At 34.3% G+C, this 13,187-nt stretch overlaps 1 protein-coding gene across 1 annotated transcript in view; it reads right to left on the reverse strand.

Annotated features, from left to right (window-relative positions):
- AHR (aryl hydrocarbon receptor) overlaps window positions 1-13,187 on the reverse strand; it is a 47,416-nt gene that overhangs the window by 1,574 nt on the left and 32,655 nt on the right. Inside the window, exons 4-10 of the mRNA XM_061197715.1 lie at window positions 12,000-12,089; window positions 9,307-9,430; window positions 8,477-8,607; window positions 6,835-7,037; window positions 6,012-6,121; window positions 5,251-5,392; window positions 1,328-2,588 (exon numbers count right to left, since the gene is read on the reverse strand). Coding sequence (XP_061053698.1) covers window positions 1,328-2,588; window positions 5,251-5,392; window positions 6,012-6,121; window positions 6,835-7,037; window positions 8,477-8,607; window positions 9,307-9,430; window positions 12,000-12,089 — 2,061 coding nt within the window. The remainder of the gene's footprint in view (window positions 1-1,327; window positions 2,589-5,250; window positions 5,393-6,011; window positions 6,122-6,834; window positions 7,038-8,476; window positions 8,608-9,306; window positions 9,431-11,999; window positions 12,090-13,187) is intronic.

Consider the following 13,187-nt stretch of genomic DNA (forward strand, 5'->3'; position numbering starts at 1 on the left):
CTCCTAGGGGGAATATATAGGTCTAGAATTCTTATCATTCATAAAGAAGTAATACAAAACAGTGGGGGAAGAAAATACTGTAAGGAACTCATGCTAATGCAGGCCCTGTTCAAAATGTAATTTTACGTAATTAACTTGTACAGTAAATGGACCGAAGTTACCTACCCAGGCTTACTTCACAGCAATGTTGTGAGATAGACTGTAACCAACTGTTAAATAACTGAAGGAAGTCAGGAATGAGGATAAGAAAAACTTTCACAGCCATTTTCTATTAATAAGCTCATATAATCAGACAAACCTCATATATAATCAGACAAAAACCACGTGTATAAAAACGGCCAGCAAAAACAATTGGTGAAAAAGATTCAAGTAACATTTATACACTATTATAATACGTACTCTTATAACCAGGATTTGCTTCAAAACTAAACTTAAATATACTATAAAATGAACTAAATATTTTCTAATGGAAAAGCATAAATGCAAACATGATATATTCCTGGGTGGCCACAGAGAGCAGCACTCATCAGCAAGCACTTTTTTTTTTAAAGTTACCGTGATGCTAGAAGGGCTCGAATGACACATTTAAACAAAGATAAAACATCCAGTTTGAGTCCCCTGATAGAAAGCCAGCTGAGTTACCCATTTTTTTTTTTTTTTTTTTTTTTAAAGAAAGAATGCCAGGAAAAAAAACTATTCTATCTTAAAGGAAAACATGAGCATCTGGCAGGTCACATGGAGGGACTGCCAGAGAACACCAAGGAACCGAGCACTGAATTCCAGAGATCATCTAGGACAAAAGCATTTGAAGGAAGCACAACTATATTGATTTTAATCCAATTTCAACAGAAATAGAGCCAATAATCTATAAAAATATTAAATCACTATGTTGTACACCTGAAAGTAATTGTAAATAAATTATATGTCAGCAAAAAAACTGAGCTTTGAAGAAAACATTTTTAAAAATTTAAATCTTTTTGAAGTCCGAATTTTTAAAAGGCTGTATTTTTAAAAATCAAGATTATTCTAAATAATATACTTTTAACTAATTTCACCTGGTCGTCACTTAAGGACACGTTGCTTTTTTCCTTGATTTCTTTCTCCTTTCAGGTAACTATGATATACTTGTATTACTAACATATTAAAAAAGTACTGGCTTATAAAAAAAAAATAGTAGTCACAGATAAAATTAAAAATGCTCTCTCACATGAATGCTACAGATAATAGATTACAATCAGTCACTGACAGAGAAAATTTATAACTTGGTTCGATTTATAATGTACGAAGAATCATCTAAAGGGCTTATTCCGTTTGATAAAACCCTTACCTTGTTTAAAAATGCCTGCGGGCCTGGCATCGTCGGGCCTGGCATCGTCGGGTTGTACTGCATCTGAGCCACATGGCTGTGCTGAGCTTCCGGCTGGCACTGGTACATTGACACAGCCCCCGCATAACATGTCTGAGGAGTTAGTAGGGCTGACTGTGGATTGAGTCCGTGCTTTTGGTTTTGAGGAACTTGTAAACATGTGACAAAATCTTCTAAATGAGAAGAAGTTGTAGGGTATGGGGCTGGTTCGAAATCCCCAATGGGAAAGTCTAACTGTGTACCCTTAGAATGTGGCGGCAACACAGACTGACTACAGGGGATAAAGTTCTGTGCGTAAGGCATAGGATCAAACTCGGCTTTGTAGGGAAACTCTTGACTGGTCCCAGGTAAGTCTGAAAAGACGCTGTACTGCTGTAAGTCTTGCTGAGGACAGTTAAAAGGCACGGATTGGTCGGAGTTCCAGTTTGCAAACATGCCGTTAACTTGCATGTGCTTCATTTTCTGACACAGCTGTTGCTGCTCTGCTGCTGTGTGCTGCTGATGGTGCTGTAGCTGCTCTTGCTGTTCTAACCGGAGGTGCTCCTGTACCATGCAGCTGGGGTTCAGAGCCATGGACTGTTGCTGATGGCAACCTGAACAGCCAAAGGCAGACTTATTTAAAGAGTCTTCGACATAGGTCAGAATTTCGTCTGTTAAGTCAATATCTCTGAAGTCATCTTCACCAGAAAAGTCAGTTCTGAAAAATTCCTCATTCTGTTGCATGTGTTTGATATCTTCAAAATCAATGCCTAGGTGTTTCATAATGCTGTACAAGTCACTATTTCTATTATCTGGAAAGAGCCCCGCGTGATCTCCGGAGACTGTGGGGTTCATTTCCTGAGACTGGCCAATCTGCTCATGTTTCAGGATATTGTCACTTCCCATTGGTGCAACATTGCTTTGCCAACTACTGCACTCATTCTGAGAGTCAGTGAAAAAGTTTCTTTCAAAAGGTGTACTACTTGAAGCAGGATAGAGATAAATAGATTCATCTTGTTGCATCATGGCATTCAGGAGGGAACTGGGATTGAGGGAATCCTTATTTAGAGTTGATTTGGTAGCAGAACCTTTTCCACCAGCACCAGTTTTAGTCCTTATTGGTAAGGGATCCATTATGGGAGGAAAAGGGTTGGTTACCTCATATAAAACAGCTTCGCCAGTGGTAAACATAAAAGGCAACTTCATATTTCGTTTTCGTAGATGCTCTGTTCCTTCTTCATCTCTAAAATTGTGCACAAGAAAGTTGGCATATGTTAAGAAGAGTCACATCATAAACAACATTTCAAAATAAGAAATTTTAGAAAAGAAAAAATAATAGCAAGCAAAATACACTGGAGTTGAGTTCCATAGCAGGGAACATGAACTTTGAGAGAAATCTTTCTGATGGTAAGTACTTAAAATTGTTTTTCAGACAAATTTAAATCATTTAGAATTTGTCAAAAAACTTAATACAGTCATTAATTTCACACTCAGGTTCCATCCCTACCTGAAAAAATGGATTACAAATGGAATAAAGATCCCAATATAAAAATGAGGCTTGTTGAAATACAAAACCCAGAAGCTCTAAAGGAAGATTGACACATGAAAATTAAAAATTTTTGCATGGGAAAGGAATTCATAAATCAAGGCACGGAGAAAATGGCACAGTTATAGGTTCATATGTACTACACAGAGTGTATATATGTAAAATTTAATATCCATATTAGGTAAAGCGCTCCAATGGAGCTCATAACCTCTTAATAACTAATAGAACAAGCAAACAAAAATATTAAATGAACACCACAAACCAGACCACTGATATATAAAGAACACTATACATACAACAGAACATGTATTGATAAGAGCACATGGGATATTTTAACATTGACCATATACTAGATCATAAAGTAAGCCACCACAAATTTCAAAGGACTGAAATCATATATATAGAGACTATTCTCTTAACTTCAGCGGAATTAAGCTTAAAGTAACAAAAAGACAACTAGAAAATCTCCTAACAAATAGCACAAAGGATATAATAACAACACTATATTATTTCTAAATCATGAATTAAAAAAGTCAAAATAAATACTAACAAATATTTTCAATTGAATGATAAAAATAAGACATACCAAAACATAAGGGTTGTAGATACTCATACTTAAAGGAAAAGTGATGATAGCTTAGCTTAACCATGTATATTAAAAAAGTTGGGAAGAAATTCAAATTATACCCAAAAGAGTAGAAGGAAGGAAATAATAATGAGCAGACATAAATGAAATGGATTAACAAATGTACAACAGGAAAAATCAACAAACCAAAAGCTGGCTCCTTGAGAAGAAGAATAAAATTAACGTCCTAGTAATAGTGATTAAAAGAGGGCACAAATTCCCAATACCAGGAAATGCTTCTTAAAATTATACCCCTACAGACTTTCTACAGTAAAAAGAAAAGAAGAGCATAAAGGAGAAAAATCACGATGTCAATGAATGCAGAGGAAGTATTCGGTAAAATTCAACAATGATTCATAATGGTATGGTAAAATACTAAAGGCTTTCACCCTTAAGGCTGGGAATAAGACAAAAATGAATCATTATTTCCATTACATTTTACTGAGGGCTTAGCCAGTGCAATAAGAGAATTAACAATAACAAAACTAAGTCTAAAGGATGAAAGGAAAAAAATTATTTGCAAACAAACAACATGGTATATATAGTAGAAAACCTTAAAAACATCTACAGACACCTTATTAGAATTAACAAGTGAATTTTTACTAAGGTCACTGGATATAATAAACCGATATTAAAAAATCAACTATTTCTATATATTAAAAATTATATATAATATATATATACCATTTAAAACAACATCACAGAACATAAAATATTTTGGAATAAAATTAAAAGATGTGTAAAACTAAGAAAAATACAACCATTATTGAGATAAAGACATGGGTACATGTGTACACATGTACCCATATGCACATATATACATTCACCATGTTCATGGGTTGGAAGATTCAATATTATAGAAGATGTTAATTCTCACAAAAGAAACTGTAATTTCAATGCAGTCCCATTCAAAATCTCAACAAATTTTCCCATGGGAATTGACAACTGATTCCTAAACTACTTATATAGAAATGTAAAGAGACAAGATTCTCTTGAAGGAGAACAAAAATTCTGAACAAACGAGATGGTGGGCATACATCAAGATATCAAGGCATATTAAGGTACAGAATAGTTAAGACAATGTGCTTTGGTCTAAAAATAGACAACCAGACCAATGGAACCCAGAAACAGAACCCCAGATACAATCCCCTGATTGAAATGCAGTGCAGTGAGGAAAAGATGGTCTTTTCAAAAAACCATCTTTAATAAATGTTACTAGTCAGCTAGATATCCATATAAGGGAAAAGAATAATCTTGATCCTTGCCCTCAAAACCACATACAAAAATCAATTCTCCAGACTGAAGAAAATATTTGCAATACAAATATTTGACAAACTACTCACTTCGAGAATATATGAGAAGCTTAAAAATCACTGCCTGCTTATTAGCAAACATGCTAAACAAAGCACTGTTACGTTTTTATTTTATTTGACAGATGGCACTGGCTTTTCATCTTTCCTTCATATACCCAGGATAAACCCTTGGAGTTTTCTTTGATTATTCTCTTTCTGTAGCTCTACATACACAGTTTTTCAAGAAAGTTTGTTAACTCTGTTTTCTCAATGTCCTTACCCTATGCCTTCTTCTTTCTATACATATTACCTTTCAATTTTTATTTCCAGTGTAAATTCTCTTAAAATTTATTTTTAGGTTTTCATGTAGGAGAATTTATAAACCAAAGTGTTATTAAAATAAAAAACCAAAACATGAAATGTTCTAGGTCTTTGTGCTTACGTTAGAGGTCTCTGAGTTGCAATGATATAATCTGGTCTTCCATTCTTATAAACTAAGCGTGCATTTGACTGCACCCAAGTCCATCGATTGTCTTTCGTAAGAAGCCTGAACACTATCATGCCACTCTCTCCAGTCTTAATCACTAAAACAAAAAAGAATTAAATTATCAAATCCAAAATCAACACAATAATCTCTGTAATATTTCTAGATGTAATTCACATATCACCAAAGATGATAAATATATTGACGACTTTTAAGCACAGTATATTAAAATGTATCAAAATACTTCTTCAGCATTGCTGTTTTTTCCTATTTCATACTAAATTTATTATTTAAGTGGTTCAAGGAAAGATTAAGTCAGACAATTCTCGTAACATGTGAAAAGAGTATAGAGTTTGGAGGGAAAATTGTTTTTGTTGCAAAAAAAAAGGGAATATTTCCTACAGCCTAATATTTTACTATACAATTTTAAAGCATAATCTGTATTAACATAAATTTTAGAATTAAAAATGATGCTATTAAAACAACTCCTGAGCAAAAACATGGGCCAAATGGTCATTTTCAGAGTAATTAAACTACTTAATTCCTGTGTGGCAGCTAATGAATAGAGAGTGTAACTCAGGCTTAATCATAATTGTGTGATACTAAGGAGAAGTTTATCCAAATAGTTTCCTTAAACACATTACATTAGTAATAATTTGAAACACGTACTAGAGCATAAGCTGCTTTCACAGCCAAGCTCAGAAGAAACTACAACTTACTCCGGATATGGTACTCAGCACAATAAAGCATATCAGCAGCATGAATAAATTGATATCCTGATCCTCTCATGCATAGCTCTGCTTCAGTATAGCCTAAAACAATTCTTCCTCTGTTTAAAAAAAAGGCAAAATAAGAATGAAATTAAAATTTAACATAAATGAAGTAGCCAACATAAATTCATTAGTTATATGCTAGTTTCTGTACTATGTTGACATTCAGAATTTCACACTAGCAGGCAGCAACACACACAATTCTGTAACTGCTCTCTTTTGCTTATGGTTGCAAATTTCACTTTTAGACTACTTTCTTCTCCTGAAGAAAGACCATGAAAATTATTGCTAAAGATGAGTCTAACAGAGTAGATTATATAGGTGAAACACAAAATCTCTAATTAAATTCTAGAATACTTATACTACATTTTGAGGGGCAGGGTTTCTCCAACCTGTCTGCATTCCCGTATTAGGAAGGAGAAAAGTAGCAACATGTTTTGGTTACTAAACTTCTAGGGCTAAAAGTCAAAGTTTGTATAATTTAAAAATGTAAAACAAGCCAACAATAAATGTCAGCAGGATACTGAATCTTATATAAACACATCATCTGTACAATATAGAAATTATGTCAAATATTGTAAAATAATAAAATGATTTGTGAACGTGATGAAATTTTATTTTAAAAGGCTATGCTGTAAAGTATGAAATAATAATAGCTACTATAATAATAATACTATAATCAACACCATATGGAAAATATATACATGCTAAGACACACTTACTGCAACAAAATATACATTTAGTAAAATAAACCTGAAAAGGTTTCACTTACTTGGCATCACAACCAGTAGGTGTAAAGTCTAGCTTGTGTTTGGTTCTAAAGATGAAATTTTTGGTTCGGATTTCAAGTATGGATGGTGGCTGCAGTGGAGTAGCTATTGCAAACAAAGCCAACTGAGGTGGAAGTATTGATCCATCTTTCCCTTTCTTGTTCTGTCCATGAAGATACTTCAACCTCCCTTGGAAATTCATTGCCTTAAAAAACCAAAAAACAGTTCATTAAGATTAACACTTTAAAATGGTTCCTTTTTAAAAGGCTCCATCAAGGCCATTTCCAGAGTTCTTGATAATTCCATAAAAGTTCATGAGGCTATCAAATGTGACTTTAATTCCTTTCTCCCCAGGAAGCCCATTAAAAATATCCTAAAAGGTAGTATGAGGACAATCCTCAAGGGATTGGTAAGTGAACCACTCGGTGCTTTAATAGGTCACAAAAGGAAGACCTAATGGTTTTCTGACCTTGCGGCTGCCCTACCATCCACGCCTAGCACGGGTCCATGCACACCGCACACTCAAACTCTATTTCCTGAACGAATGAATAGTGATACAGTCATCAAGTACATATTAATTTTCAGATATAGTCTGTGGATTAGTCCACAGCTCAGAGTATATTTCAAAATTCATGGGAATCTTTTATAGAGAGATAAAACACAACTGTTTAAAAACACTGAAATGAATCATAAAACCATACAAAGAACACAGAACTCTATTAGAGAATAATTTTAGAAGACAGAGGAAACAGAGACAATTTAATCATGACCATGATCAATCTGGTTGCTTAAAACAGTACCAGGCCAAAGGATGATTCTGACATCAATATGAGAGCAGCACAAGGGAGAAAAGGCCCAATTACACAGAGAAATTCCACCTAGACATACATACTAACTGATCATCAGTACTAGGAAACTAGCTCAAAGCACAGTTCTAATTCTGGGTCAGCAAAACTATCTTCAGGAATAAACACACCAACAAGAATCATCGTTTGCTAATAGATTTGATTATCTGTTTCCAATTCCTGAGAAGTCACAAAAGTAATACGCAACATGCTTTGTCTCTTCTTCTGTACCTGGTGGAGTGCACCGTCTTCAGGACACAGGCACCTGAGAGGCCGGGCCGTCTCTACTCCTAGCATCCTGCCTACGCTGCTCCCTGGCCATCCTACTCAGGAGTTCACACTGCTCAAGAGCATCTCATACTAGAGGAGGATCCTGCAATCATGAAGACACAGCCACTTTTTTACACGGCAGTTATTCCAGCCATGCGGAAAAGGCCGTGATCATTTTTCCATTTGGCAGGCATTAAATCCAAGGAGGGTAAGCAGTCTGCTGCCAAAGAAGTGCTATATAATTCTCTATCTTATACCTAAAAAGTCCAAAAAAAGGGGAAAAATATAGAGTTCCCCGTTATTCCACTGTCTTTGTTACTGCATCCTAAAGGACAGAGATTTTGAGTTATGGAAGATATTTTTAAAACTTTAAAAAGATTTTAAAAAGTTACTGTCCTTTATAAAATTATTTAATAAAGTAGATTTTTATAACCCAAACTCAAATACATTCAAATTAAATTGGTTTCACTTTTCTTTTTAATTTTCTAAAACTTAATAGTAAATGTCAGTAAAAGATTTTGCACCTTACCAGAAAACCAGATGAATTATCCAGCAAACACCTTAGTCGGCAAACGAAGCACCTTTCCATAGACGAGGAGTTCTCTGGAGGAAGCTGGTCTGGGTTATAATAGACTGCTGGCTGTGAGAGGCCATTAGCTTCTGTAGAAATAATAGCAACACAAAGTTACTTTCCATTTTGCTGTAAAATTAAGTGTTTGAATAGCTGAAATTTTTGTTAATTTCTAAACCAAAGTCTGTATTTGGATTACAAAAAAAAATCGCTTTCAGAAGGGGAGCTAGTGAAAAGAAATTAAAACTTATTGAATAACATTTTCACTACACAGAACTTTACCTATTCGGCTGTTTTTATTTCTATTGGGCTATCCTGTCAACAATTTCTGTATTTTCTAAGCCTTTTTTTCTTTTTAACATTTTCACAGATGTGTGAAAACACTGTTTGCATTGAAACAAGGTTTTTTATCCTTGCATATACTAGTCTGCTTTTATATTTGGTGCATGTTAAACACAGAACAATTTATACACACTCCAGAATCAACCTTGTTTGTACATTCCTTCTCCCTTTTCACAATAGTGTAAGAGTTCTTTTTATACAATATATTAGTGAGTATATGGCTATACTTTGTCACGTGAAATTCATCAATGGCTGTCATCTGTCAAAATCCTCCTTAGGTCACCAGGCTCCCTGTGACCTGGCTCTGGCCCACAGCCAGAGATTCATGTCCTTCCCCTTCTTCCCAACCTTCACCATGGAGTTCTATGCCCCTAAAGGTTCTCTGCCTTCTTTCACAGAATTATATCAAAAAATCCCCAACACTATCTTTTGGTAAACATTCTTACCATTAATTTTTTGTCCAGAGTCTGGACACTGTGAAGGGTTTAATGCCCAGTGTAGCTGGCGCTGAAATTCAGCTCGGTCTTCAGTATGGATCAGTTCATACACACTCTGATGGATGACATCAGACTAAAGAAAAAAAGCACAAGGAAATTAACAAGAAGTACTGATTTTTTCAAAATGTGGCTTACTAATTTCAAAACCTTGCTAGATTAGTGGGTGCTTGTTAGTGGTGATGAACGCAAATGAAATGATTGCAAAGCTCTCCAGGAATCCAATATAGGAAAAGCTAGAAAGAGACTAGCACTGTAATTGACAAGTCAAAAGTTATTTGCCATCACTTCCCTGTGTGAATGCTTTTCAGTCAAATAAGTCACCTTCCCACTCCTTAATTGCAGCACATTAAGTTCTGCTGATTTTCATCTATTTACTGATCTTTAAAAATCCTCCTTCTTCCACAAAACCTTGTCTGAACATCCAGCTGCATTTGACTTCTCTAAGCTTCATAGTATTACGTATTTCCTTCACTGCTCTCTAATCATTTTCCTTATACGAAATTTTTACTTCTAGTAGATTCCATAAGAGTAAGGGATTATGCCATTACCAGGTCAGAATCCCTCCTTCACCTCTTGCTTCTCAGCATTTACTACAGTGCTGAGCCCTTAGCCCTTCCACCACCAGAATTGCTCTAACTTTTTTTATTGCAACTCATGGCAAGAAATACATTTCCTATCCATCGTGTGTGTGTGTGTGTGTGTATACACACGTGGAAAAAAGTTTCACAGAACACTTCTTTTATGTGTGACAATATTTTTTAAATTAATTTTTACTGGTGTATAGTTGCTTTACAATGTCCTGTTAGCTTCTACTGTACAGCAAAATGAATCAGCCATCTATCTATCTATCTATCTATCTATCTATCTATCTATCTATCTATATATATATGTATGTATACCCTCTCTTTTGTATTTCCCTCCCATTTAGGACACCACAGTGCATTAAGTAGAGTTCTCTGTGCTATACAGTATGTTCCCATCAGTTGTCTATTTTATACATAGTATCAATAGTGTATATGTGTCAATCGCAATCTCCCAATTCCTCCCGCCCGACCCCTTTCCCCCTTGGTGTCCATACATTTGTTCTCTACGTCTGTGTCTCTATTTCTGCTTGGCAAATAAGGTCATCTCTACCATTTTTCTAGATTCCACATATGTGTGGCAATATTGTGTTTTCTATTTTATTTCATTTTAAGCAACTAAAAGGAATGATTGATGGTGATCCACTACATCAATTTCATAACCCACTAATGAGTCACAAGATGCAGTTTTAAAAATGGTGCCATAAACCACCACCAATGTCAGATATGAATGTTTTCTTAAAGAATATCCAGGTTATATGTATATATGAAGGAAAAAACAGATTGGGAAACAGCTAATCTTTCTGATTTCTTAACTGTTATGAATCACATCAAATAATAATTAAACTAGTTATGTAATTAAGTTGCAAACAGGCTTTTCCATGGACATTAGTACATTTTCTTTAAAATTCAAAAATACTTAAGTTAGGCTTTGTGTCAGTAGCCAGATTCCACCACTTTAGCTATCTGGACTTAAATCTTCCTACGAACTTTATCTTCTAGCATGAAGTCATCTCTATGCTATCCATTACACAATGCCAGAGTTATCTTCTGAAATATAGATTGGAGCATACACGTTCCCTTTAACAAAAACATTTAGTGGCTTCTATAGTGTGTATGACATAATTTAAACTTCAGTCTATATAACGGTGCAGACGGTGCCGTTCAACCATCAGTCTTGGCATCACCTGCCAGCTTGTTAGAAATAAAATACATGGGCCCCACTCTGACGTACTGAATCAGATTATATGGGAATGAGGCCCATCAATTTTATGACATCTTATGAAGTTCTTCAGGTGATTCTTATGCACATTAGAATTTAAGAACTACTGATATATAAGAGTAGTTAGCATTCAAGTGTACTTACAAACTTCTCAAATCATATTGGATGTTCCTGCCTCTCAAATATGCCGAACACCTTATTACTCCATTTATTCACTATACACTCAGTAACATTAAACCAAACACGCTTGCCTCCTTCAAGGCCTTCCAACCTACTGTCTACAGTACGTCTAGCTTTTCTTCTCTGTGTTCCCTCCACAATTGTCCACCCATCCGGATCCTACACTTTCTTTAGGTTAGCTTAAATACCATTTCCTTCAGGAAAGCTTCCATAATCCATACAAGTCGGAATTAAAGGGAGAAGACATAGTATTTTGCTCATACCTTTACATATCACCTCATTCATTTCATAGTTGTCATATACCTTCCAGTATCCATAACTAATTTGATGGTAAATATTCTCTTGTCTGCCCCTGTCCAAACCCTATCTGCCCCTTACCCTAAAGTTTCGTATACGTAAGAGTTCTTTATAAGTGAAAGAAGAAACACAAAATCCATGAATCACATATACCCTTAACGAAATTATAATGCAGTAGATTTTTAAAAGTATAAAAATATACTAGCTGCAAACATATACTTTTTTATTCTATAGCATATGTATTTTAATTACATTTTATATATACAAACTATCACTTGTGTCCCTAAGTATAAGATAAATTAAAAGTAGAAAATTAATTTTCCAAAAAATTTTTTTTAATGACCTAAGAAAAATATATTTACCTGCTGAAACCCCAGGTAATCTTGTATAGTAGAAGAAGCATAAAAGACCAAAGCATCTGTAGTGACAACCAATACAAAGCCATTCAGTGCCTACAAGGAAAAAAGTTACAAAATTAGTAATGTGACTAAATAAAAATATTATCATCCATAAATATTGACTTCAATTAAGGCTGTTACTTTTATTGATGAACAAATCTTTAAAATGGTTAATATTATTACACTCCACAAATGCAGAAACACCACACACCCCAGTAGTGAGAAGAATCTATTCACACCTTTTGATTCTGCCAAAGAAAAGCTTAGAGCTAATTTAATACTCAATCACAATAACTTTAATATTTATTTCTTCTTCTTCCTCATGCTTTAGATTTTGTTTTAAATATACTGTACATGTTTTTTAAATGTAACTGTATACACATCATTTACTGTAATCTGTCACATTGCTTTTAAAGGAAGATAATGTGTAAAGATGTTTATTAGGACCGTAAAAAAATTTGATAGAAGAAAAGCTCTGTGCAAAGATAGTTTAAGCACTGAGACAGTTTGAAATGTGGATGCTCTCAAAGTATTATAAAACTTATAAAAACTTTTTATTAGAAAAGGAATACACAAATGGACTCTACATAAAATACACATGTAGAACAAATACATGTAAGATAAGTACACAGCAAATATAGTCCATTTAAATTTAATATAATTACTAATATATTTAGGTTCAAAGCTATCATTTTATAGGTGTTATTTTTATCTGTTCCACTTATACTATGCTGCTTTTTCTTTCTATTTTGCCTGCTTTGGGCCAATTATTTTTTATTACTCCTTCTTCTTTCTTTTAGTTTAGAAGTTATCCTCTCTTTTCCTATTCTTTCAGTGGTGGTTCAAGTCCAATGTTAATATCTCTATACTCTAAGGTAATAAAAGTATTTAGATCAACTTAAACATTAATTGTGATCACATATTTTAATTCTAAAGCCCTCATTATTTCCTGCTTGAGTTTAATTCAGTACTTGTTTTACTCTATGCTATGTGATCATTGTTAAACCCTCCTGAGACACTCTTCTTCATGTAAAATGAGAGGTGGAATGGTTTAGTTTAAGAACCACATAGTTTGGAGTCAGAATTTGGACTGGATTCTTCTGTTTCTTACTAACTGTGTGGTTTTATTAAGTTATTTACCCCTTCAAGCTT

This window comes from Eubalaena glacialis, chromosome 8, assembly GCF_028564815.1.
Source record: "Eubalaena glacialis isolate mEubGla1 chromosome 8, mEubGla1.1.hap2.+ XY, whole genome shotgun sequence".
In the NCBI taxonomy this organism is placed as follows: domain Eukaryota; kingdom Metazoa; phylum Chordata; class Mammalia; order Artiodactyla; family Balaenidae; genus Eubalaena; species Eubalaena glacialis.